Raw genomic sequence first — 23,300 nt, 5'->3', positions numbered from 1 at the left:
GTATAATCTAAGAAGACATTGTGTATGCCTCACTCACCACAGCATGGCATAATGTACTATATCATATAATTTATAGCTCCCACTAAATTGTGAATGATAAACTCAACTGTATTCTCCTGCCAAGCACTAAAAAGAGAGTCCTCCATCCTCCTATATAGCTGCAAAGTAAAATGACTGCTGAAATAATTATTTGTATCCATCCAAATGGTTATATGGGAACTGCTAAAATAGTCTCAGTTATGGGTATATCAGTCTATAAATAACTTTATATTTGCTGAATTCGCCAGTCTGTACGCAATTATCTTCAGCAGCATCACTGCAAATCTGACATCAGGAATGATAATATTCCAAACTAACAGGGGAACATTTCAAAAGAACAACAGTTTCACTGAGAAATAGTTTATTGTGATCATTTTAAAATATGAATTAACTTGCTTTTTCACTAAGCCGTATGGGATCATACAGTTCTTTCTGGAATATCAAATAGCCTGAACTGGTTTTATGATAATATAGATTCTTTTATCTTTTTTTTTTTTTTTTGCTTTGCAATATATCCTTTTGCTGAGCCAAAAAAAGGGATGCTCGTTTTGTGTAAAGTACCATCCATCCATAAACTGGCCAAAAGTTTTTAAATAAGAGTCAATTTATGAAAGGTTCCCTGGGTCTGGGCTATTGGGCTGACCTTTCACTTTTTAGTAAAGGAGCACATGACTTGAGATATGATTCAGTTTATTGTTGGTGTTCATGACCATATTTAAATAACTTGCTTTGCAGTCATTCCCATTCTCATTTCCACCCCCTCTATGCTCTATTAAACCTCTGCCAGTATGTAATTCTTTCTGTTTTGATTACAAAGGAATAAGGTACTAGCAGTATAGCAGAAAAACTGAACTGATTGCCTGACAAGCTAAGCTAAAATTCTATTTTAATAGAATGTATGTTTTTAGATACTGCAAAGGTCTGCTACTAGCAGACAATGTTAGCTAATTCCAAGATGCTGATTATTTATTGCTACTATTTTGCTTCAAGAAACATTTGGGTGAATGAATTCATGTTCTGTGCTTATCTCTGCAACTACCACATACTTTCTGTTTTCATAATTTCAGAATTGCACTCACCCCACCCAGATCTCACCACTGCTGCCTATGTGTAGACTAGTGCCCCTTTCAGCTGGCCAATGGGGAATGCAAAAAGTGATGCTTCAGCCAGTGCTTTTGCTTCTGTAAGCCAGCCACTGTATGTGGAAGTGGAAAAAAAAATACCCAACAGAAAGGGGGAAGGATAGCAAGGCACCCAGCAGCTGGACTCAAGGAGACTAGACAAGAGAAATCCCAGGAGGTGGGGCAAGGAGGGAATTCCTACTGATCTGACACTACTTACCCCACATTTCTGAAGGAAACTACATTAATATCTTCACAGTATTTCCTCTGGAGGATTAGCTAAGATGGAAGTCAGCTGAGCTGGCTCAGCCAAGAAGACTTCCAGATGCCACATAACATCATGGGGACCTAGGAGTGATACTGATCTCAGATTAGTTCAGATCTTATGTATGTAGGCCATAGCAATAAATGAAATAGTTTATTCTTTGAAATGACAGCATTCTCCCCCCTGAATATTTAAGTACTGTCCTAGTATAACTGCTGTTTTTGTGTATCTGCAGGCTCCTTGAACTGAAATCTGGAGAATCATATGCATATCTCATGCTTAGAGTGAAATCATGGCAGCCAATGATAAAGTAGCCATCTTAACTGATGACGAAGAAGAGCAGAAGAGAAAATATGTGCTTGCTGATCCTTTCAGTGGGATTCCCAAGGAGCAAGATCTCCAAACCCAAAGTGATACCCCTTCAACTGAGACCACTACTATTCCAGACGAAGAGCTTGATTGGCTTGAAAGACACTGCGTGAAAGTGAATAATGATCTCTTGATCTCAAAAGTCTTTTATTTTTTCTTTTATGCTGCTTATGGTTCCCTGTACCCATTGCTTCCCGTATACTACAAACAGCTAGGCATGACTCCCAGCCAGAGTGGACTCCTGGTAGGGATTAGATACTTCATTGAATTTTGCAGCGCTCCGTTTTGGGGAGTGGTAGCAGATCGCTTTAAAAAGGGGAAGGTTGTTCTTCTCTTCTCCCTATTATGCTGGGTGCTGTTTAACTTAGGAATTGGGTTTGTTAAACCAGCAACCTTAAGGTGTATGCTAAAGAACCCTGTCCCCATTCCTCCTACCAATGCCAGTCACCTTTCAGCAGCAGCCCCACAAAATATCTCCATTTCTTCTGTCATGCCTACTCTGGGAACTACATTAACGAAGGGCCGAGGGAAAAGAGATTTGCTGACCTACAGCTTGCCAACTCTGAGCTCAGCTTTGCCCATGAATTCTAAATCTACCTTTTCTCCAACTATTCAAAATGGAGATGGGGAGCATTCTTTAAAAGAAGAAGAGGGTGCAACTGTTGCCAGTACTCCAAAAGTTACTGCGGGTCTGTTGGGAAATACCACCCACATAACAGCATCACCTGCAGTCACCACAAAAACAGCCCTTCCTGGCCATGTTTCTCTTGTCTATGATCATCAGGAGGTTGAAGCGATCTTCTTGCTCATCCTCCTTGTTGTGATTGTAGGAGAGTTTTTCAGTGCCTCCTCAGTCACTATAGTGGACACTGTGACTCTGCAGTATCTTGGCAAACACCGGGACCGTTATGGGCTACAGCGAATGTGGGGATCTCTGGGCTGGGGACTGGCCATGCTATCAGTGGGTATTGGCATTGACTCTACCCATATTGATGTGCTTGTTGAAGGCCAAGGCTGTAAGGCTCCAGAGTACAAGAACTACAGGATTGTTTTCATAGTCTTTGGGGTCTTGATGACACTCTCTTTGATTGTGGCCACCCAATTCAGATTTCGGTACAACCACTACAAGCAAGAGGAAAACCAAAGCACTGAGGCAGAGGACTCCCACGTGGACAGAAATTCCTCCACAGATTCCTCCCATGACACACACAGTGACACAAGCCAGTCCCAGTCCTTTAATTTTTGGGACTTGATTAAGCTGCTGTGCAGTATCCAGTATGGCTCGGTGCTGTTTGTGGCTTGGTTTATGGGTTTTGGATATGGCTTTGTGTTCACCTTCCTTTACTGGCACCTGGAGGATCTGAACGGCACCACCACGCTTTTTGGAGTATGCTCTGTTTTGAGTCATGTCTCCGAATTGACGGCATATTTCTTCAGTCACAAGCTGATTGAGCTGATTGGTCACATCAGGTAAGCCAAAGCTGTAAGAATGCTAGAACAGCTATAGACAATACTGTGTTGAGAACCCTTCTAGGCAATTTGCACATTCTTATACAGTAACAATATATAAAAACTCTGCCCAGTGTCATACACTGAACAAGTACAGTACAAAGAAGTGTATATATTTCTATGTCTTGTTCATGTAAGCTAAACAATTATTTCTTATAGTAAGTCGTAGATCTGCAAAATCAGCCATTCCAGGAAGAGAAGGGTAAAACGATAGAGTCATCCTTTATAAATCACTTTTAATCATTCAAAGCAATTTCCATGGATTTTCTAGCTGTAATTTTTAATCCTCCAAATCTTTAATCCCCCTTGTGTCTCAGATGATGGTGAGATACGGAAAAAGTATCTTGCCCAATACTATCTAGTAAGTTAATGGAAGAATTCAGTCTCTTACCCATTATATTTTAATTAAAATATAACTGTTTTTAAGTATGTGCAGCATCTACCATTGCAGGGATGACTCGTTGATTAGATGTATGTACCACCTTCATTTTGTGTAACTCAAAGGCAATGTGCATAATGTCCCTCCTCCTCTTTTTCACACTACAACAACCCTGTGAGGTGGGTTGGGCTGAGAGAGAGAAAGATAAGCTTCTATGCTTGAGGGAGGACTAAGTCTCATGGTCACCTAGTTTCTAGTCCACCACCTATGGGTGTTCCATTTCTTCTCCTGATCATGCTGATCTGGCTGTTCAGGGAGTGATCTAGCAGTTTTCTAGAAGTTAATCCCCTGAGCTGGAGGCAGTTAACGGTGTTCCAGTTGAAACAGGCTTCTTTCAGGGGCTGGATCAGGCCCAACACCACAAACTGCTTCAAATCAAAATTGAATTGTTTCTTTTTTCATTTCTCTCCTATCCCAATAACATTTGGTCTCAGACAGCCTTAATGATAACTGTAAATATGTATATTTGAAACTACTGTAAGAAAACATCTGAAAATAGAGAGGTTGTGGGGAGGTGGGGGGAACAGGTACTGGATGACATAAACTGAGCACTGCTGGAGAAAGTTTTGTATAGAAAGTAAGATTAATGTACAGTATGTGTTGATCCATAGTAGGGGAGGATTACAGTGATGTAATAATGTCAGTCTTCAGAGAAACAGAGGTGGATTTTTATTTCTCTCTCCAGGGGGAGGTTTTTGCCTTTTAGCTCACCCCAGACCTCTAGTAATCAGACAAGAAAAACGTACAACTACCCATCAGGAAAGACCATTGACCTGAAACTGATGTATCCCACCTCCAGGCCAATCTGGCTGGGGATTCTGTACATTGTAGCCCCAAAACATTTAGAGGACACCTGGCTGGGAAAAGTTAAAGCAAGACCATGAATAGATCAGTTGGATTATTTAAGGACAAAGCTGCAATTCTTATCTACTACTTGAGAAGAAACACCACTGAAATGGATTTAGTTTATTTCAGTGGGATTAGAAATGTTTAAGACTATGCTGTGAAATTTAGCTCTCATTGGCACAATTGATTCTTCTTCAGTGCTTGAGTAATAGCTTCCACTATGGTTATATGACATGGAAAGATGGTCTTTCACTAGCTTCCATGAGTTAATGTTTAGCAGCTGTGACTTTGCCTGGTGCAGTGTTGTGATGGTGAAGAAATGTCACATCTGATTAATAGCACCTTGCTTTGCAGCTGTAAAATAACTGAGTGCATTTCAAAAGAGAGAGCTGGAAAAATCGGTGGTAAGCTTTCATTTCTTGCAAATAGAGCTTGAAAATCTATCATTGTTGGGAAGCCACCAATGTAGAGGGTTATGTAATATTTTCTGATTTTTGATGCAAAATATTGTAAGTCCATAAAATTAGTTTACCTCTGCTCTAGATTCCAAATGCTCCATGGCAGTTTCATTTTTTTATAGAAAGATATGTGTGACCTTATTCCTTTCATCACTTGATTTATAGTCAGGACCAGAAATATTAGAACAAAGATAACTGTTTTGGCATTTGGCCTCTGTACACCACCACATTGAAGTTGAAAGGAAACACACCCAGATGCCAGCGAAGTCAGGACTTTCAGTTGTAATTCAAGGGGTTTGACAAAAGTGGGGCACTAAGCTTTCAGGAAGTACAGCCAGTGGCATACACATACCCCCATTGTTGGTCGCTTATAAGTAATGGAATGAATGGCTGACAAGCAGCTGCATGGCCAGATGTGGCCTGTTTCCTGGGTACCCCAGGACCCATCAAACAGATAAAAGGCCTGGAGGTGGTTCTGAGTGTTACATTTGCATTTGGTAGCTGTTCACTGGAACTCTCAACATGAGGTCCAAAGAGGTATCCGTGCGAGTGAAGGAGGCCGTCATTAGGCTGAGAAAACAAAATAGACCCATCAGATAGCAGAAATATTGGGAGCGGGCAATACAACAGTTTGGAACATCCTGAAAAAGAAGGAATTAACTGGCAGGCTCAGCAACAGCAAAAGGCCTGGAGACCATGGAAGACAACTAAAGCTTGTGTTCCATTGGGGAGTGTTGAGAATGAGAAACCAGCCTGGAGGAACAAATAAGTCCAAACTCTGGTGGTCCAGGATACCATTGATGCTAGTATTGTGCCCAAGGGCAGGCATGGAAGTTACATGCATCATCATCTGAATCCCTTGCTTGAATTCCATCCCTTGACCAGTGTGGAAACCTATGCGACCATGCTGGAGAGTGGGTGGAGGAGCAGCATAGATGACAGTGGAAAACCAAAACAGTCAATTAGGGAGGGAGGGAGGGAGGGAGGGAGGGAAAAGGAGGAGGAGGAGGTTGGTTGATTGTGTGTCGTCAATTGGTTTTCGACTCCTAGTGACCACAGATAGATTTTCGCCATGACAGTCTATCCCTAACCTGTTCTTTCAGGTCTCCCAACGGTGCACTCATCATTACTGTAACTGAATCCATCCACCTTACTGCTGGTCACCCTTTTCTTTCCTTCCACCTTTCCCAGCATTAGGGCCTTTTCCAGAGAGCTAAATCTTGTCCAAGGTAGGATCATTTGAGCCTGGCCATTTGTGCCTCGAGTGAGAACTCTGGGTTGATTTGTTCAATGATCCATCGGTTTGTTTTCTTGGCTGTCCACAGTATTCTCAAGTGTTCTCCAACACCAAAGTTCAAAGGCGTCAATACTCTTTCTATCCTGCTTCTTCAAGGTCCAATTTCACTTCCATAGAGTGTCACAGGGAATACGTTACTTGCACGATTCTGAACTTTGTAGGTATAGACACATGATGGCATATGAATATCTTTTCCAAGGCCTTCATGGCTGCTCTACCAAGTGCCAGTCTACCAAGTTTCTAGGCTGCTTGTTACTGTGCTGTTGATGGTTACAGCAAAGGCAGAAGCTATCCACCACTTTGATATCTTCATTGCCAGTTCTAAGGCTGGTGGTTCTGCCTGTTGTGATTAGTTTGCTCTTCTTTATATTTAATTTTACTCACTTTTTCCCTGTGCTCTTTGACTTTTAGCACCAGGGCTTGCAGATTCTTTACATTTTTGGCTATCAGGGTAGTGTCATCAGCATAGTGCAGGTTATTGATGTTTCTTCCTCCATTTTTAAAACCACCCTCATCTTCTTCTAATCCAGCTTCCCTTATTACCTATCAGCATGTAAGTTGAATAAATAAGGGAAGAGTATACAGCCTTGTCACACTCCTTTGTCAACCTTGGGGTAGTCTGTTTCACCATGTTCTGCCTGTATTGTGGCTTCCTTACCTGTACGTTTCTCAGGAGGACAATGAGATGCTCTGGGATTCCCATTTTTCTGAGCATCTTCCACATCTTGATGTGATCGACACAGTCAAAGGCCTTTCTATAATCGATGAAACACATACTGACTTCTTTTTGGTATTTTTTGGCTTTCTCAATTATCCAGTGTGCATCAGCAATAATGTCTCATGTTCCTCGGTCTTTTCTAAAGCCAGCTTGAACATATGGCATCTCTTTTCCCATATAGGACTCTAATCTGTGTTGGATGATACATTATTTTGCTAGCATGTGAAATTAAGGTTACTGTATGATAATTTGCACACTCTGTTAAGTCTCCTTTTTTGGGGTATTGGAATGTAGATTGACCTCTTCCGATCTGTTGGCCACTGTGTCGTTCTCTAGATCTGCTGGCATAGCTTGGTTAGAACCTTGACTGATTCTTCTTCCATTACTTGCCATATTTCAGTGGGTATTCTGTCAGTTCCTATAGCCTTCCAACTTGGTAATGACCAGAGTGCTGATCTAACTTCATCTTATAGTAATAGAGGTTCTTGTAAGTAGGGAATATCTTCTAAGGTATCTTGAATGTTGATATCTCTACTGTACAGTGTTTCAATATACTCCTTCCATCTTCCTTTGATCTCCTTTGAATCAGTTTCTACCTGTCCATTGATGTCCTTTAGCATACCAATTCAAGGTTGGAACCTCCTTCTCAATTAAGAGATCTTTTGAAATAATTTTCTTGTTTTTCCATAGCTGTTTCTTCAGTGTCTTTACAGATGTTGTTGTAATATTGCTTCTTGTCTCTTCCAACAGCTCTCTGAAACTCTTTGTTAAGTTCTTTTCTGAGACTTTTGTCTTTCTTGGCTTTGGCTTCTCTTCTGTTCTTGCAAATTTCCATGGTTTGCTCTGACATTCAGTTTGCTTTCTTCTCTTTTTTCATTTTTGACAGTCTCTCTTTGCATTCAGCCTTAATGACTTCCTTAAGTTCATTCCATAGTTCCTCTGGTTCTCCAGCAGTAAGGTTCAGGACTTCAAAGCGATTCCTGCTGTTCTTCTTGAAAATGTGGGTATATGTTCAAGCTCATATTGTGGAAATTGGCTTTCTTCTTACTTAGCTTGGAGCATGCACATGAGCAGTTCATGATCTGTTCTACAATCAGCATCTGGCCATGTCTTTGATGCTATAATTGAGCTCCTCCACCTCCTTTTAGCAATAATATAGTCAGAAGGAGGAGGAGGAGGTAGAATTTAAAAAAAAAAAAGCCTTGAAAACAAATATTAGAGGAGAATGAGAGGATAAAAGATCAAAGTGAACTGTATATGGCAAAGCAAGGTAGAAAAGCCTAGTGTTATACCAAATTGAATGTGGTTGCTAAGTTGTGAGTTATGTGGAATTAACCAGGGAGAATTATATGGAATTATGAATTGATGGGAAGCAGTGAGAAGAAGCTGCAGAAGAGGAAGAGGAGAAGGCCTCTGGTGCCTTGAATGAGAGGCAGGGAGCTGGTGAAAAGGGCCCTCCTTGATGGTAGAGGAGGGTGCCCCCTGCCTCCAGGTTCCCCAGATTGGATGAGAACCAAGTGGAAATTGGAAGAAGCCAAGTATGGCTTCCACTCCTATGGCCTTCCAGAAGCTAGTGAAAAATTGGCTGTTCTAGATGGTCTTTTAGTCCTGATAGTGGGAATGATAGAACCAGATGTTTGGATGTATAATTGTTTAATATAAGTTATGATTAATTTATAATCTTATAAATGTAATAAGATGTTGATATTATTATGTTCTTTGTATTTATTGCAGCTGTTAGCTATTGCTCTTTGTGCATTGCCTACGGTCTTTTAGGATTAAGGCAGGGTAAAAATAAATGAAAGCAAATATTCTTGTGTTGAGGAACCATAAACACTAATATAATCAATGTCCATATGTGACACACATAAAAAGGGTGGCATTTTGATCACATGGTCATGATTTTTTTTACCCCCACCTGGACACTCTTGGAGCTACTCCAGGGAAAATGATAAATAATAGTAATAATAGGCTTAATTCTCTTTCTTGTGCATGAATGACTTATTTGGAAGGCTTTTTTCTGGATTTTTGTGGCTGAGCAACCCAGGAGTATGACGGAATAGAACATTAGAAGAATTTGGAATGGTGTTGTAGTGTGAGAAGAGTGAAGAATTGTTTCTCTTTCTCACAGTAATGGAACTATGGCACATTAGACAACATAATCCTTTTTTAACTGTTTTAAGTTTATTAGTTTAATCACAGAGTTCTTCATTGTGGTTCTGTGATTCACACGTGTTATATTCCAAACTCAGTCCCATTGTTTTATGGGATTTTTACTTCTTACACATGTTATATACTACACAGCTCCTGCTGAACCCATTTAATTTATTTCTGACTGTCACAGTGGTAGTACTTTCATCCTTAAGATGATCCTCCACCTGCTTTATCAAAATCCTTTACTTTTTTTTTAAGTTAATCCTTTCTATTTTTCTTCAAAACTAGTTGTTGATCATTGTAGGAAGAGAGCTATGTTAGTGTATGGAGTCAAAAATCAGAAGGAATCTGGTAGCACCTTTTGAGTCTAACAGATTTTATTAAAAGGCATAAGCTTTCATGGGCTGCAGCCCACTTTTCAGATGCATGGAGTGGTTAAACTGATGTAGGATCTAAACTGGCATGAGATGGAGGGGAAAAAGGGGAGAAAGACAAGATGGTTATGCAGGTGCAGGTTACCAATGAGACAGATTACAAGCATCAGTTAACAGTTGTATTAAAAACTCATTATGTTTGCTGAGACCTTTCGAGATGGTCTGAAACCTTTTGATTTGTATGTGACTTTAGCAGTTTCTCACTTTATTGTGCTGGTGATTTTTTTTTTTGTTCCAGAACAGCTACTTTGAGATCTATAATGGAGTGTCTTGGGAGGTTAAAATGCCCTGATATTACTTTGTCCTTGTTTTGAGTCCTAATGTCAGACTTGGGTCCGTTAACCTGACCTAATTGTCCAATGTAGAGCCCGAGGAGCATTGCTGCCAGAGGATGATATATCACATTGGAGGAAGAGCATGTGAAAGTATCTCTAATCTTATGTGTGAAGTTGTTGGGACTTGTGATTATGCTGTTGATGTAAATGCAGGGGCAAAGTAAACATCTGGGTTTGTTGCAGGGTCTGGTTCTCACATTAGCATCATTGTTGTTTCTTGTTGCTTGTGAGAATCTGCTTCAGGTTGGGTGGTTATTTGTTTGCAAGTATGGGTTTGCCGCTCAGTGCTTGATAAAGTGCAATGGATTGTAGATAATTAATTATGTGTTTGCATGGTTTGAGCTGTGAGCTGAAAGTGAATACTAGCTGAAGGTGACACTAGTGGTATTCTATTGTCTTTGTGGTCTGTCTTTTATTAGGTGCTTCCTGGGAATTGATTTTTCTCTTTTGATTTGTCTGTTGATCTCGTTGGGTGGATAGTCTCCTAAATGTGTGGTTTAATTCCATCAACTGAGCATCTCTGTCAAATGGGTCAAAACAAATGCAGTTGTAGCATAGAGCCTGGCTATAGCCAATAGATCTGGTGGTGTGCTCTGGGTGGAAACCAGAAGAATGTAGGTATGCATAGTGATTTGTAGGTTTCTTGAATATATCATATTCAATCTTATCTGTCAGTCTCAACATACTGAAGGAGACTGTAAAGAAAGGTCAATCCTGCCCCAAACAACCACTTTGCAGAATTTACTTCCTGAAATGGTCAAACTGCTCATGGTACAGGCTAGTCCAAAGGAGATTCAGCATGAACCAGAGAAATAATACATTTCAAACTTCTCTAGAATGTTTTGTTTCCAAATAAAGCAAATGTTGCACAGTCCTAATGAAGAGCAATTGGTTTGAAGGAAGTGTTACCTAATGAAGTGTAAATTAAAGGCATATGCAGTTTTGGCAAAATAAATATTTACAATTATGAGCATATTTCAGAATTCAGACATTCAAGAAGACATTAAATATCAGTGAATCCATATGGGCTCTGTTAATGTTGAAATGTATTTGTTTCCAATATCATGTGTTTAGAATGCTTAACCTCAAAAGACAGACTATTCTGATAAAGGCAAGACATATTTACAATAAATATCCTCTTTTTTGCCAGTTACATTTATACATGTTTTTATTATTTACTTCATATAGTTTTACATTGGGTATAAGCCAGAAAACATTTTTGGTAATTTGTTGAATATTCTTCCCATTGTGTTTGTACCTGATACTTGAGATTCAGTAAATACTGTATAGCATACAATTTATATTTATTCTTTTTTTTTTTTTAAATCCCATTGGTTTCTCTGCAACAGAACTCAGAATGGACAATAGGAAAGCTATCTTAAAACTTCAGTACCAATAAATATTTAAAGCAATCAGCTTATAAATAAATGTATCAAATAACATACTAATATACAATCAAGGAAGATGTGATAAAATGCTGTAAAAGAAACAGGCAACTGCTATTGTGTATAACACCTTCACTGAAAATGGATTGAATAGATAGATGGAATTCTGCAAGGAAATGCTGCAAAGTGTCATTTTTCACTGTGTCATTCCTTGCTACACCACCCTACTTCTCCATTTTCCCCATCAACAAACAACTCTTCTGTATCTGCTGAGTGTGTGTGTGTGTGTGTGTGTGTGTGCATGTGCATGCACGTGCCTTTGAGTCAGTTTTTGACTCCTGGCGACTGCCTGGACAAGTCCCTGCAGTTTTCCTGGCAAGATTTCAGAAGTGTTTCACCCTTGCCTTTTTCTTCCTAGGGCTGAGAGAGAGAGACTGGCCCAAGGTCACCCAGCTGGCTTTGTGTCTAAGGCCGGAGTACAGCTCACAGTCTCCCGGTTTCTAGCCTGATCCCTTAACCACGACACCAAAATGGCTCTATCTGTTGAGTAGAGATGAGCAAAATGTTTCAAATTTGATCAGTTTGCCTACCACTATCACTGTGCATTTTCCCTCTCCATCTGGAGAGGGTTTGTGAACAACCTGGTGCCCAGTCCTGGCTATTTCTAAAATCTTCATCTTTGTGAAACTGGAGTAGGTCAGGTTGAAAGAAAAATAGATAGTTTGTTGGTAAGTTTATCAAAGCATGTCAAATGTTAAAGTAATCAGCGATCTCTCTTCTCATTTATTTGCAGAGTGCTGTATATCGGTCTTGCCTGCAATACAGCTCGTTATATTTACATCTCCTATCTAGAAAATGCTTGGACTGTTCTGCCTATGGAAGTCCTTCAGGGTAAGAAAACAGGGTGCTACTGTGAACTGTACGATCCAGATTCCTACTTGTATTACCTGCTGAGCCATAGTTAAACACAAGTCTTCCCTGACTTCAGCTTTTGTCAGAAACTAATCCAAAGGAATCCTTTTCTTTTTATACAATTTTATTATGGCAGGTGGAAAAAAGAAGTAAATGACAGGAAGTGGTTTCTACTGTTGACATAATATTCTACCATGTGATTTAAGCAAACAACATGGTGAGACACACACCCTTTAACTCAACAAGAGACTTCTGATGAAACTTGCAACAGATAAGGCTTAGTTGCTAGCAGGGTTGTACCTACAAGGCATTAATCTCTTAAACCTATTAATATCCTATTATAGGTAATTGAAAGGGAAGTGTTTTTTTAAAACTAACTACACATTCAGGCAGAACCAGTTTTGTTCTGTGTTTGTTAATATCAGTCACTTTCTGTGATTGAGGTGAAAGTTAAAGACCAAATAGCTGGTATTGGGTTTGGGGGAGGGCAGAGGTGGAGATTCTGAGACCTAGGCAAGACTTGATGAGATGTGTCCTGCAGCCTGTGGATTAATGCCATCTGATGAGAAGGGAGGCAGTGGAACTAGAAACCTCCACATCCAAGAGGGAATTGTTGCAAGCTGAGGCAAATTTAGGCCTGCAAAAGAAAGACAGAATGGCAGATCGGCCTATATAATAGGAGGTTAGAATACTAGTGCTTTTAAGATCATAAGGCATTTTCACCCATGAAACTTAAACTACATTTAATTTCTTCCCTGACTTAGGATAACATTCTTTTCAGCCTGAATAGAATATTTTTATTTATTTATAATCAGATTTATATCCTGGCTTTATTTGTACAACTCAAGGCAGCATACATAATGCTCCCACCTCTTATTTCCCCACAACAGCAATGCTATGAGGTGGTTTGGGCTGAGAGTGAAAGTGACTTTTTGTGGCTAACAGAAGACTAGAACTCAAGTCTCAGCTTCTTGTCCAGCACCTTAACCATTACACCAAACTGGTTCTCCAATATTCATAATACTATTTGTAGTACTATTTAATATTTGTAGTATTAGCAAGTGGTATAGCTGAGAGAGGCTTTTGCATGTATGTTAACAGAATTCATTAAAACTGTTAGTCTTTGTTGACTTTGAATTCCTTGGGCTTCTGTTGTTGACTTTGAATTTCTTGGGCTTCTGTTGTTTTGGGGCCTAGAATACATTTAATGCTTTCTGAAGATGTAGCTCTGTTAGTGTGTTGCTACAAAAAGATAAAGATGTATAGTACAGTACAGGTTTATGGACTGCACTCCACTTCAGTTGCTGCAAAGAATATTACCTAAGAGAGGTATACATATACATCCTTAGCTGGGTGAGGAGTGGGGGAATATAGCAAACACTGAAGTCAGGGCTAAATGAATGGAGAAGATACCCACAAAGATAATTATCTTCTGGATGATGGTGTTTCCTAAAATAGTTGTTGAGTATGAGTATGCAAAAAAGTATGTATTTCTTTGAGAAGTACTGCTCTTTCAATTCCTGCAGATCTGCTTTCTTCATGTTGTATCACTTCTTATTGCTTCTCCCTTTCATTTTGTTCTTCTCTGCCTCCCCAGCTATCCAGCCATCTTGCCTGGAATCTAGAACCAGAACTGTGAATATATATATTTTATATAACAAAATTAGAGAAGTAGACTTACAATCTATCAGCTACAGCAAATCTTGGGTTACCTTAAAGGCTAAAACTTATACAGTATTCATTGTAATATCAGCTTTCAGCACAAATTTTGTTAATAGCTTTCCCTCTGATTTCAGTAAGATGTGAATAGCACCATAATCGGTTAACATTCATTTTAAAATAGAAATAGATTTTTGGCTGAGTAGATGTGGGCCTAAAATCAAATAAGCAAACCTTTATTTATCTAGATTAATTCTCAAGAGTTGGGCATAAAGTGTACTTCAGTGAATGTTTTAATTATATGTTGGTAGAAGTACTTATGGAAGAGATGACAAGGCAGGAAAAAGCTCAGGAAAAGACCAAACACCATTATTTTTTTATTTTTATTTTTATTTTTATTTTTATTTTTTTATTTTATTTTATTATTATGTTATATTATATTAAATTAAATTAAATTTAGAAGCTGCCCTGACTCCAAATGGCCCTGGCTGGCTTATACTTTAAAAATAAAGAACTATAAAAGAAAAATTATCATGCATGTCTGGAAGAAACACATACAACACACCAAATAAAAACTGAAAGATTGGACAACACCTTACCCACAGCTCTAGGAGCAAAGCTAACTTTTCAAAGATTCAAAGATTTTTGGAACATTAGGGTGAGAACCTTATAGATCTCTGTGGGGATGCTGTTCGAGAGGGCAGACGCTGTGACAGAGAAAGCAGGCCTTCCAGGTCCCATTAGATGATATTTTTTCATTGAAGGGATCTGAAATGTACCCACTCTGCCCACTGGGTGGGTAGAAACTATTGGAGATGGGGGTCCTGCAGATAACCAGGCCTAAAGCCATGAAGGTAACAACCAGCACCTTGAATTGCACCCAGAGGTCAACTGGCAACCAGTGTAACCCATCACTACCCATGCTGCCACATTCTGGACCAGCTGTATGTTCTGAGTGATCTTCAAGGGCAGCCCCAGGTAGAACATATTGTTCTTTTTGTGAGTTCTTTGTTGAACAGTGAAAATCCCATTTTAGAGTTGAACTCCTATTTCTAAGATTTTCTTGCCTGAAATGGTGGAAAATTAGAATTTGGCAATGCAGTTATGGGGGACTCTGGGGGCAACAAAAAGGGGTGATGGCTGTAAGTAGCCCTCCCTGTTCTAAATGATGTAACACTATCTTGAATGTGTAATACTACAGCATCAGTGTAAAATTTATCAGAGCGAAACTCATACTCTGTTATGTAATATTAAAGCATCAAAGTCTAAGTTTCTCCTTGTTAATTAGCATTGAGAGCCTTCAGTTAGTGCTGTTACTTTAATAATAGAAACATAAGAATAGGAATTACAATCTGAATGAATTTGATGTAATAATCTTCTAGGGTTGGCACACATTCTTTTAAATGGAACGTATGAAAGTTTTGAGAATAAGCATATGGCTCCAATATTGTTCCTCAACTCTTAAATAGTAACTACTTAAGTGGCTAGTTGCTGCTTATTTTTATATTCATGTAGCACATATTTCAGCTACTTTCCAAATCAGTGGGACTTTGCTTTTCTTATATTTGTGGAATGAGTTTATTTGCTGTCTAAGACCCAGCAGTTTCTTTTCATAATTTCCTCCCTTTATTTCCAGGTTAATTCTGTTTCCCAGAGATCATAAGACTATAAAATTTAATACACCCAAAATTCAGATTATGCGATCCCTGTGATTTGTGAATACCCCTGAAGTTTTATAACTTTGTAGTCTATTCTCTGCAGGTGGTTTTCATGTAAAAAATCACATATTCCTCTTGTTCCACTTCTCCCAGCTAGAAATGTGGGAATTTACTGTTTAATCTGTTTAGCCAAAGCAACTAATTGTTCAGTGGGCTCATCTTCTCTTGATCTCACCTAACCTCCATCATCAACCTTGAGGTTATTAATAATGATAATTCTGCATTAGAAATGGCAGCTGAAGTCCAATAATTGGACTGTATCAACCAGGGGATGTAGCAATAATTTATCTTGAGCCTCTGCCAGATTTTAGGGTGGGGAAGATGGTGTCTGAAACTGCCAAATCTATGCAAGACGAAATATAAAGGCATGATTAGTAAGAACAAGTTTCATTCAGTGAATCATGTTTTTGTTAATGTTTGTTTTAAAGCAATAGCCCAGATGCATTTCTGAGATTACTTGTATAATACATAATGAAAAGGTTAGAATTCTATTAAAAAGCATATTTCAAGTATTTTTTGCACTTCTTTGGTCTTTTGTTTGCATTTTATAGATGCAAAATCATAATACATTCTAATTAAAATGACATACAAAGTGATATACAACCATTAAAACTGATGGGTAAGGTTTAAATTCATACAGTATATAGTTATAATGATACTCTTAAAATATGGTTTCAGACTGGATGACAAGCTTTAATAGTACAGTAGATGAATCAGCTAAAGCTTTATCTGAGGATTCAAGAGTGTACAATTTTAACTGGTATCTCAAGGCAGCGAACATACCTAATACTCTGAATAATACTATTTTGCTCACAACAAGAACCCTGTGAGGTGAGTTGGGCTGAGAGAGAGTGACTGGCCCAAAGTCACCCAGCTGGCTTTCATGCCTGAGGTGGGACTAGAATTCACAGTCTCCTGGATTTTAGCCTGGTGCTTGCAGTATAGTTCCCTTCATCCTGATCTAAAGATGAATGTGAAACTTGGAGTGCTTTCAGATGAAATTTTTATCATTTAGTCAATCCTTCTCGTATAATGGAATTTTATAAAGGCTTTTCCAGAAGATGATGTTTTCTAGGGCTGGGCATGCTTCAGAGATGATTCAGAAAGTGATGCTTCAAATCTGATAAGGAATAGCACATTTTTAAAGAAACCTCTATTTTTCAGGTTTCAATATGCTTTAAGGAGTCATTATAAAAATATGGTTGCTTTAAAGAGTTGCCTCCTTAAAGCAGCCACTTTTATTTGTCAGGGTCACACAGAAGCTGAAAAAAGACACAGTTGCTTTAAAAAGGGGCTACATTTGCACTCACAAGCATTCTAAAGAGACTTTTCCAAAAATCTTTGAAGAATGCATAGCCCAAATGTGTGTATGCTAAGGAGTGAAAGATGGAATAGCTATACGGTATTATTTTATTAGTAACATTAGGAATTCTTTGAAGAATCCTCTTGTCCAAAGTTAGTGGATAGTTTACATTTAAAATGACTGTGGTTTCCTTTCTAGCTGTATGCATCATACGTAATAAAGACTGCAGTAACACCAGATTTTCAGCAATACTATTGGCATTTGAGCTTGTTACTTTTTGAAATGTATTTGTTTTTGCTGTCTTCTAATGTAAGAAATAATTTGTTTTGTTTTTACAAAAGAAGAAAATGTCTAGATTAGTTACAAGATACATCATACTAAAAAATATATATATTCAATACTCTAACAAAAGTACAGAAGCTTTATTTTATTTAAATGTGAGTCATTCCAGGCAAATTGATTGACCAGCCAAATTTGTTTTCATGGGGGGTTTTTAGATTCTGGAAGTAAAGGTTTATCTTGCTGAGTTTGTGCATCTGTAGTTCAAAGGCAAAAGGTACAGCCCAGGTTCTTAGTCTTGTAGCATACTGATAAAACATACAGTCTTTTGTCTATATTTCATGCCCCCACTGTTCACATGGGGGCAACTCATGGACCACATGAGGCTCACTATTGCTTTCTCACCCCTACTTTGCTTACTTTCCCTGTTGTTCAGCTGGTGAGTTATTAGCTGGGTTCTGGAAGATCTACTGTTTCTTTGGCTATGATTGGAAGTTTGCTGGGAAAATGAAGGAAACTCTTCCCAGTTTCCCTACTATTCCTAGGTATGACCCTGATGAAGGAAGTGACAGGTGCTATATGTATTTATGTGTTTTGGCACTCTTTACCACCAGCCTCATTCACTTTTATAGCTCTTGAAGAGGATACACAGCTCAAAATGCATCTGCACCCTAAAATGGCTACACACTCTTGCCATGAACAGTATTTGTTGTTTAACTCCAACATTCCTGCAGAAAGATCATCTTTGGAATACATGGTCTCATGTGTCTGTTCTTTGTAGGTGTGACTCACGCAGCCATCTGGGCAGCTTGCATTTCCTATCTAAGTGCTGCTGTGCCTCCAGAACTGAGAACGTCAGCACAAGGGATCTTGCAGGGTCTTCACCTTGGCCTGGGCAGAGGATGTGGAGCAATGATTGGTGGCGTGTTGGTCAATTATTTTGGTAAGGAAAACATACCCATTTATACAACTTTCAACTGTTCGGAATATTGCTTTAAGAGCCTTTTCCTCAACCATTGTGGACATTAAAGAACTGTGTTAGCATATAGCAGCCAAAAATCAGAAGTGCTTCCAGACTCCTCCTGATTTGGCTTTCCTCAACCAGATGGTTTCTAGTTGTCTTGGGCTGTAACTCCCATCACACTCATGATACTGCTCAAATATATATCCCGTCCAGTGAGTTTACTCTTAAAAAAAATCAAAATTAAAAAAAAACCCATAGAATTTATGAATGAGTGCAAAAAGGGCCTTGTAGAATCATGCCAGTGCTCTACCTCTAGCCCAATACTGTACCTAGAGTTTATCCATGTGGCTAGAAATGCCTTTCCAAAGCCCAAAGCTCCCTTTGGGTTCTCTTTATTTAGTTGTAGGACTTGGGTGGAGAACAGATCATGTTTAGGTCATATTTATGCAAAAATATTGAAAATTCAAAAAAGTTCACAAACTTTTAAGCAGCACTAGAAGAGTCAGATACCTTTGCTGCTTTACTATAAATCACCCAACTCTACCTTCTACCCAATTCTGAATTATTCATAATTTTGAAAGCTTGCAGATTCAGAAATCACGAAGCAAAACTATAGTCTCTTTTCTTCTGAGTCTGCATTAGATCCTATGTGGTCTCGTTAGAAGGAAATGGGAAAATATTCTAGGCATAATACCCAATGAGTACCAAACATTTAGTATTAAAGTGATTTTTAAATACAGAATTCTACTGGGAACATCTTATTCCCCTTACACTTTTCATTTTAGTTCCAGTTATAAGCAGGAATAGAGAAGTGTGCACATTTCTAATGAAATCTGAGACCTTTAATGAGTCCTTAAAGAACAATAACTATTCAAAAGCCTCTCCTATTCTAGCATAAATAAAACTTATAGTAATTACCTATAGTCATTTGCTCAGTGTATTGTAAGGCCATAGCTATTTAGCAATTATTAGTGAAAAGTGTTCTTAAATGAAGATAGCTTCCTCTGTTTTTTTTTAAAAAATGGCACCTTTCTTTGCCTGTTCAACTAAAATGCAACTCCACCTGTCTCTGTGATCTCAAGTTTCATGACACAAATCCATCTTCTGTCTAGAATAAACAAAATGGTGCCGAGAGTCATTTCCTGGTGGAGCTGCTTTCTTGAGGCTATGTCTCATGAATGCTATCCTGTATACTTTGCTGGACAGAAAGTTCCATTTAAATGGGGTGGGTTGTTTTGTTTTGTTTTGTTTTGTTTTTTGGTGCCTTTGAGTCAGTCTTGACTCCTGGCGACTGCCTGGACAAGTCCCTGCAGTATTCTTGCCAAGGTTTTTCAGAAGTGGTTTCCCTTGTCTTCTTCCCAGGGCTGAGAGAGAGTGACTGGCACAAGGTCACTCCCTGGCTTTGTGTCTAAGGCAGGACTAGAACTCATGGTCTCCTGGTTTCTAGCCTGGTGTCTTAGCCACTACACAAAACTGGTTCTCATCTTACTTTAGTAAACACATCCCTAGCTTTGTCAATTGCTCTCATGCAACTGAATCAGACTCTATTCTATGTGCTTTTTCCCCCACAGGAGCAGCGTCAACATTCAGAGGGATAGGAATGGCTTTTCTTGTCATCCTCTTGCTTTTTGCTTTGATTCAGTGGGTGGCAGTTCATGATGAGAAAGAAGGTAAACTGCTTATTTCCTAGGTGTTCAACCTCACCTAACCAGTTTTTCTCCTTTGGGTGATTTTTATATTGCATTATTCTTGAAGTCTTTTCTTGCTTTTTTTTATCTGGCATTTCTAATCAATTAGCCTGAGCGATGACTTTTTTTGACTTTGGATTGGATTCATTCTTAATTCATGTTGTGTTGTTGTCGGCCTCGCAGGGTAAATCAGATAGGAATCACAACCAGATGAGCTAATTCTACTTTATTGTAAAGCTACATTGACAGAATCTTGCAAGTCTGAAAGTACAATCCTCTGCCCCTGCCCCATCTCCTTTACAGCCTGAGAAACTAGGGAGGGTGTCTTCTGAGCCTTTTGCCCCACCCACTATTTAGCTGCGGGCTATGCTGTCTCTTACCTGACCTTTCTCTTGGCAACATCTCTTCACCCTGTCACCCAAGGTCTTTCCCACATACCATTACAGTTGTTTACCACATCTGAGCTCCGACAATCCAAATAGCCTCTAATGGCAGCAAGCCTATACAGAACACTTTAATTCTTAGTTGCCATCTAGTGGGCGTCTGTAGTTTTGCAGTCCTGTTACATGCCTATATATTGGGTGTATGGGAAGTTTTTTTCACTTTGTCAGAGTAATGCAAGAGTAAATCTAAATTGTGTTCTACATATAATACACATTTATTGAAAAGTAAGGGAAGGACATGCATGTGGACCTATAACATTGATGTCTTCGGGAAAAAGATCCCAAGAAACACAGGATAAAATCCAATGTCATCTATTCATTAACAAAATGGTATCTGCTAGTGATGCAATTTGTCCATGACCTCACCCCATAAATCTGTAATTTTCATTATACAGATCCATCTGGAGTTTGTCTCTGGAGTTTTTCTGGCTGTACGGAGGGATGCAGAATGGGGAGAAATGTGGGATGACTCACATATAAGCTAAAAAGTTTGCTAAATATGAGTCTGGCACTATAATTGAATTTGTTGTAACTCTTTATATAATAATTCATGTCTGTTTTAAAAATTGGTTTTGTAGGAACTCGGGTAACTGAAATAAAAGGGCTGTTTTGATGTATTCCTCTGAACTGCATCTAGGAGAACTAGGTGATCTACTGGGTAGGAGGTGTTTAAAAGGTTGGCTTCATTTTGCCATCTCTGTGCTATTCTCTTTGAAAATAAGATTGGAAGTTGAACATTATTGATAATTGTTTTATAGGCTTTTCCTCTTGTAAAAAAAAAAAAGCAATCTTGCAGTGGATTGAGAGAAGACCCCTTGCCCCTTCTATTTTATATATATTGGGTGTGAGGTGCTACTGGCATAAGGATTTTTCTCCAGTGCTAGCACAGTAGCTAGCAGTCAGTGAGTGTCAACTTCATAATTGAGGGAATGGAGCTTGCTATCAAAATCTCTGGCAATAATAGTTCCTATTATTGCCAGAGAGAGCCTAGGATCGGAATGCTGGATTCAAAAAAGTGTCTGCACTTAACTCTTTGATGGTGAGTTCTCTTGAACATCTTGTCTATTGTTTGAAATTTTAGAGAAGACCATGCTGGCTGAAAGGATCCCAGTGCCTTCAAGTCCAGTGCCCATTGCCACAATTGATCTTGTACAACAGACTGAAGATATCATGCCTCGCCCTGTGCCTAGGCTTCCCGCCAAGAAGACCAAGCACCAAGAGGAGCAAGAAGATGTACACAAGCCTGCTTGGGGTGTTAGTTCTTCACCCTGGGTTACCTTAGCCTATGCTCTTTATCAGATAAAAGAGATGGTTCAGCTCTCCAAAACCAATCAGGCACTCGAGAACCAGCCTTTGCAGGTAACCAGAGCTTCGGTGTGTGAAAGGTATTTCCAGGCAAAAAGTTGTACATGCCTGATACTAAAGGCTTTCAGATTCTAAAACAGAACTAATTCCCTAAAACTACAGTATTAGTACCTGATATTCTTTCTCTTCCAAGTATTAAATATTTGTGTTGTTAAAACAATAGAGGTAAAAAAATTGTAACATAGGTTTTGCTTGTGCAAAATGCAGCTAGATGTGGGTAAGCCCCTGTGCCTTGCATTGGACTGATTCAGTATTAAGTCATTTAACTGGAAAAAAAAGCTTTAGGGTTCATTTGTTGTTTAACTTCAGAATTGGGAAAGGATTCAGAGCATGGTTGGAAAAAAGGAGCAGCTAGCAATCTAGAGGTTCTCTGTGCCTGATCTAAGCAGATGAATGACAGTGTTGTAATCTTACTTGGAATATATGTGTAGTCAAACCTTCTCAAGCTGCAGAATCTGTTAGTTAAAAAAAAATCCTAGAACCCCTGATTAAGAGGCAAAGCTGTGTTCAAGTGAACTCTTTTCCCCCCTTAGTCTCTCATGGAACCCCATTAAGTTCTCATGAAACACTAGGGTGCCATGGAACACCGTTTGAGACCTATTAACTTGGCTGCTCTTTAGAAATTGGACCCTGGAGTTTTTAAAATTCTTTTTCATCATATGCTTAGAAACATTTATTCTACTTGTTGGAATTATCATATGGTAACTTTGGTTTTGCATAAAAAAAATTAGGTAACATTTAACTAGTTCTAATTCTCACTGGGTGCCAAGAAGAATCAGCACCTCTTTAAAACATCAAGGAAAAAAGAGGCTGTTGACATTAATATTTTTGCACAGTCAATTCACTGCTATCTCAGACCTACAGAAGTAGTATCTCATCCTGTGCCTTGGCTTGGTTGTGGTAAGCAAAACTTCACTGTTTTGCAGCTAAAATGCTCAATCTGGCAAAGAGATCTGAACAGATAAGCTTGCTTTCTTATATTACTTGGTTTGTACACAGGATATAAAGTTAATCTAGTTATTTACCATTTTTATTTGCATAGCTTGGAGAAGAATTTTTTACAATACATTCTTTCAGTTATTACAAAATGTAGCTATGTTTTTCTTGTCCTACCACCTTTTGTGATAACCTACTTCTTTGTCTGCTGAAATATTCATAGTTCTTCTCCCAAAATAGCACACTGCTGACATTCTAATAGAAACTATTACATAGAAAGTATACGAGGGAAAATATGTGCAGCTCCATAAAGAGAAGCATGAAATGTGTTAAGCTATGAGGAATGTTGTTTCTTGCCTATGCAAAATTTCATTTTTATTACTATTATCTTTTGTCTTAAAATACATTAAGTCTTTTTTCTACATGCTGCTTGTGGAAGAGCAGTTAGGAAAATATAGGACAGGTAAGTTTATTGATGTATTACCTGCATATGATGGCTTTTGCTCTTGCTTGAATGTTTGTGCGCTGTGCTGTGAATATGATTTTGTGATCCTTGTTAAGAGGGAAGCTACCATGGCTTACCAGGAATGATAGACTATGTGTACTTTCTGAACAAATCCACACAACCAGTTGTTAACTTGTGGTTTTTCCTCCCTGTTTCCTA

General features: G+C 38.8%; 1 protein-coding gene across 2 annotated transcripts in view; it reads left to right on the top strand.

The window, feature by feature from the left end:
* The window catches only part of MFSD6 (major facilitator superfamily domain containing 6), a 40,220-nt gene that overhangs the window by 13,366 nt on the left and 3,554 nt on the right, over positions 1–23,300 (top strand). For both annotated transcript variants that reach the window (XM_088135707.1, XM_007425306.4), the window contains exons 2-6: positions 1,661–3,264; positions 12,163–12,260; positions 18,022–18,183; positions 19,776–19,874; positions 21,417–21,694. In XM_088135707.1, coding sequence (XP_087991833.1) covers positions 1,718–3,264; positions 12,163–12,260; positions 18,022–18,183; positions 19,776–19,874; positions 21,417–21,694 — 2,184 coding nt within the window. In that variant the 5' untranslated portion in view covers positions 1,661–1,717. The remainder of the gene's footprint in view (positions 1–1,660; positions 3,265–12,162; positions 12,261–18,021; positions 18,184–19,775; positions 19,875–21,416; positions 21,695–23,300) is intronic.

This window comes from Python bivittatus, unplaced genomic scaffold, assembly GCF_059951505.1.
Source record: "Python bivittatus isolate LINGU-HERP-01145 unplaced genomic scaffold, Pbiv_v1 ctg000200_np1212, whole genome shotgun sequence".
NCBI lineage: Eukaryota > Metazoa > Chordata > Lepidosauria > Squamata > Pythonidae > Python > Python bivittatus.
Note: the sequence above shows the minus strand (reverse complement) of the source record. Positions and strands in the feature narration are given on the sequence as shown.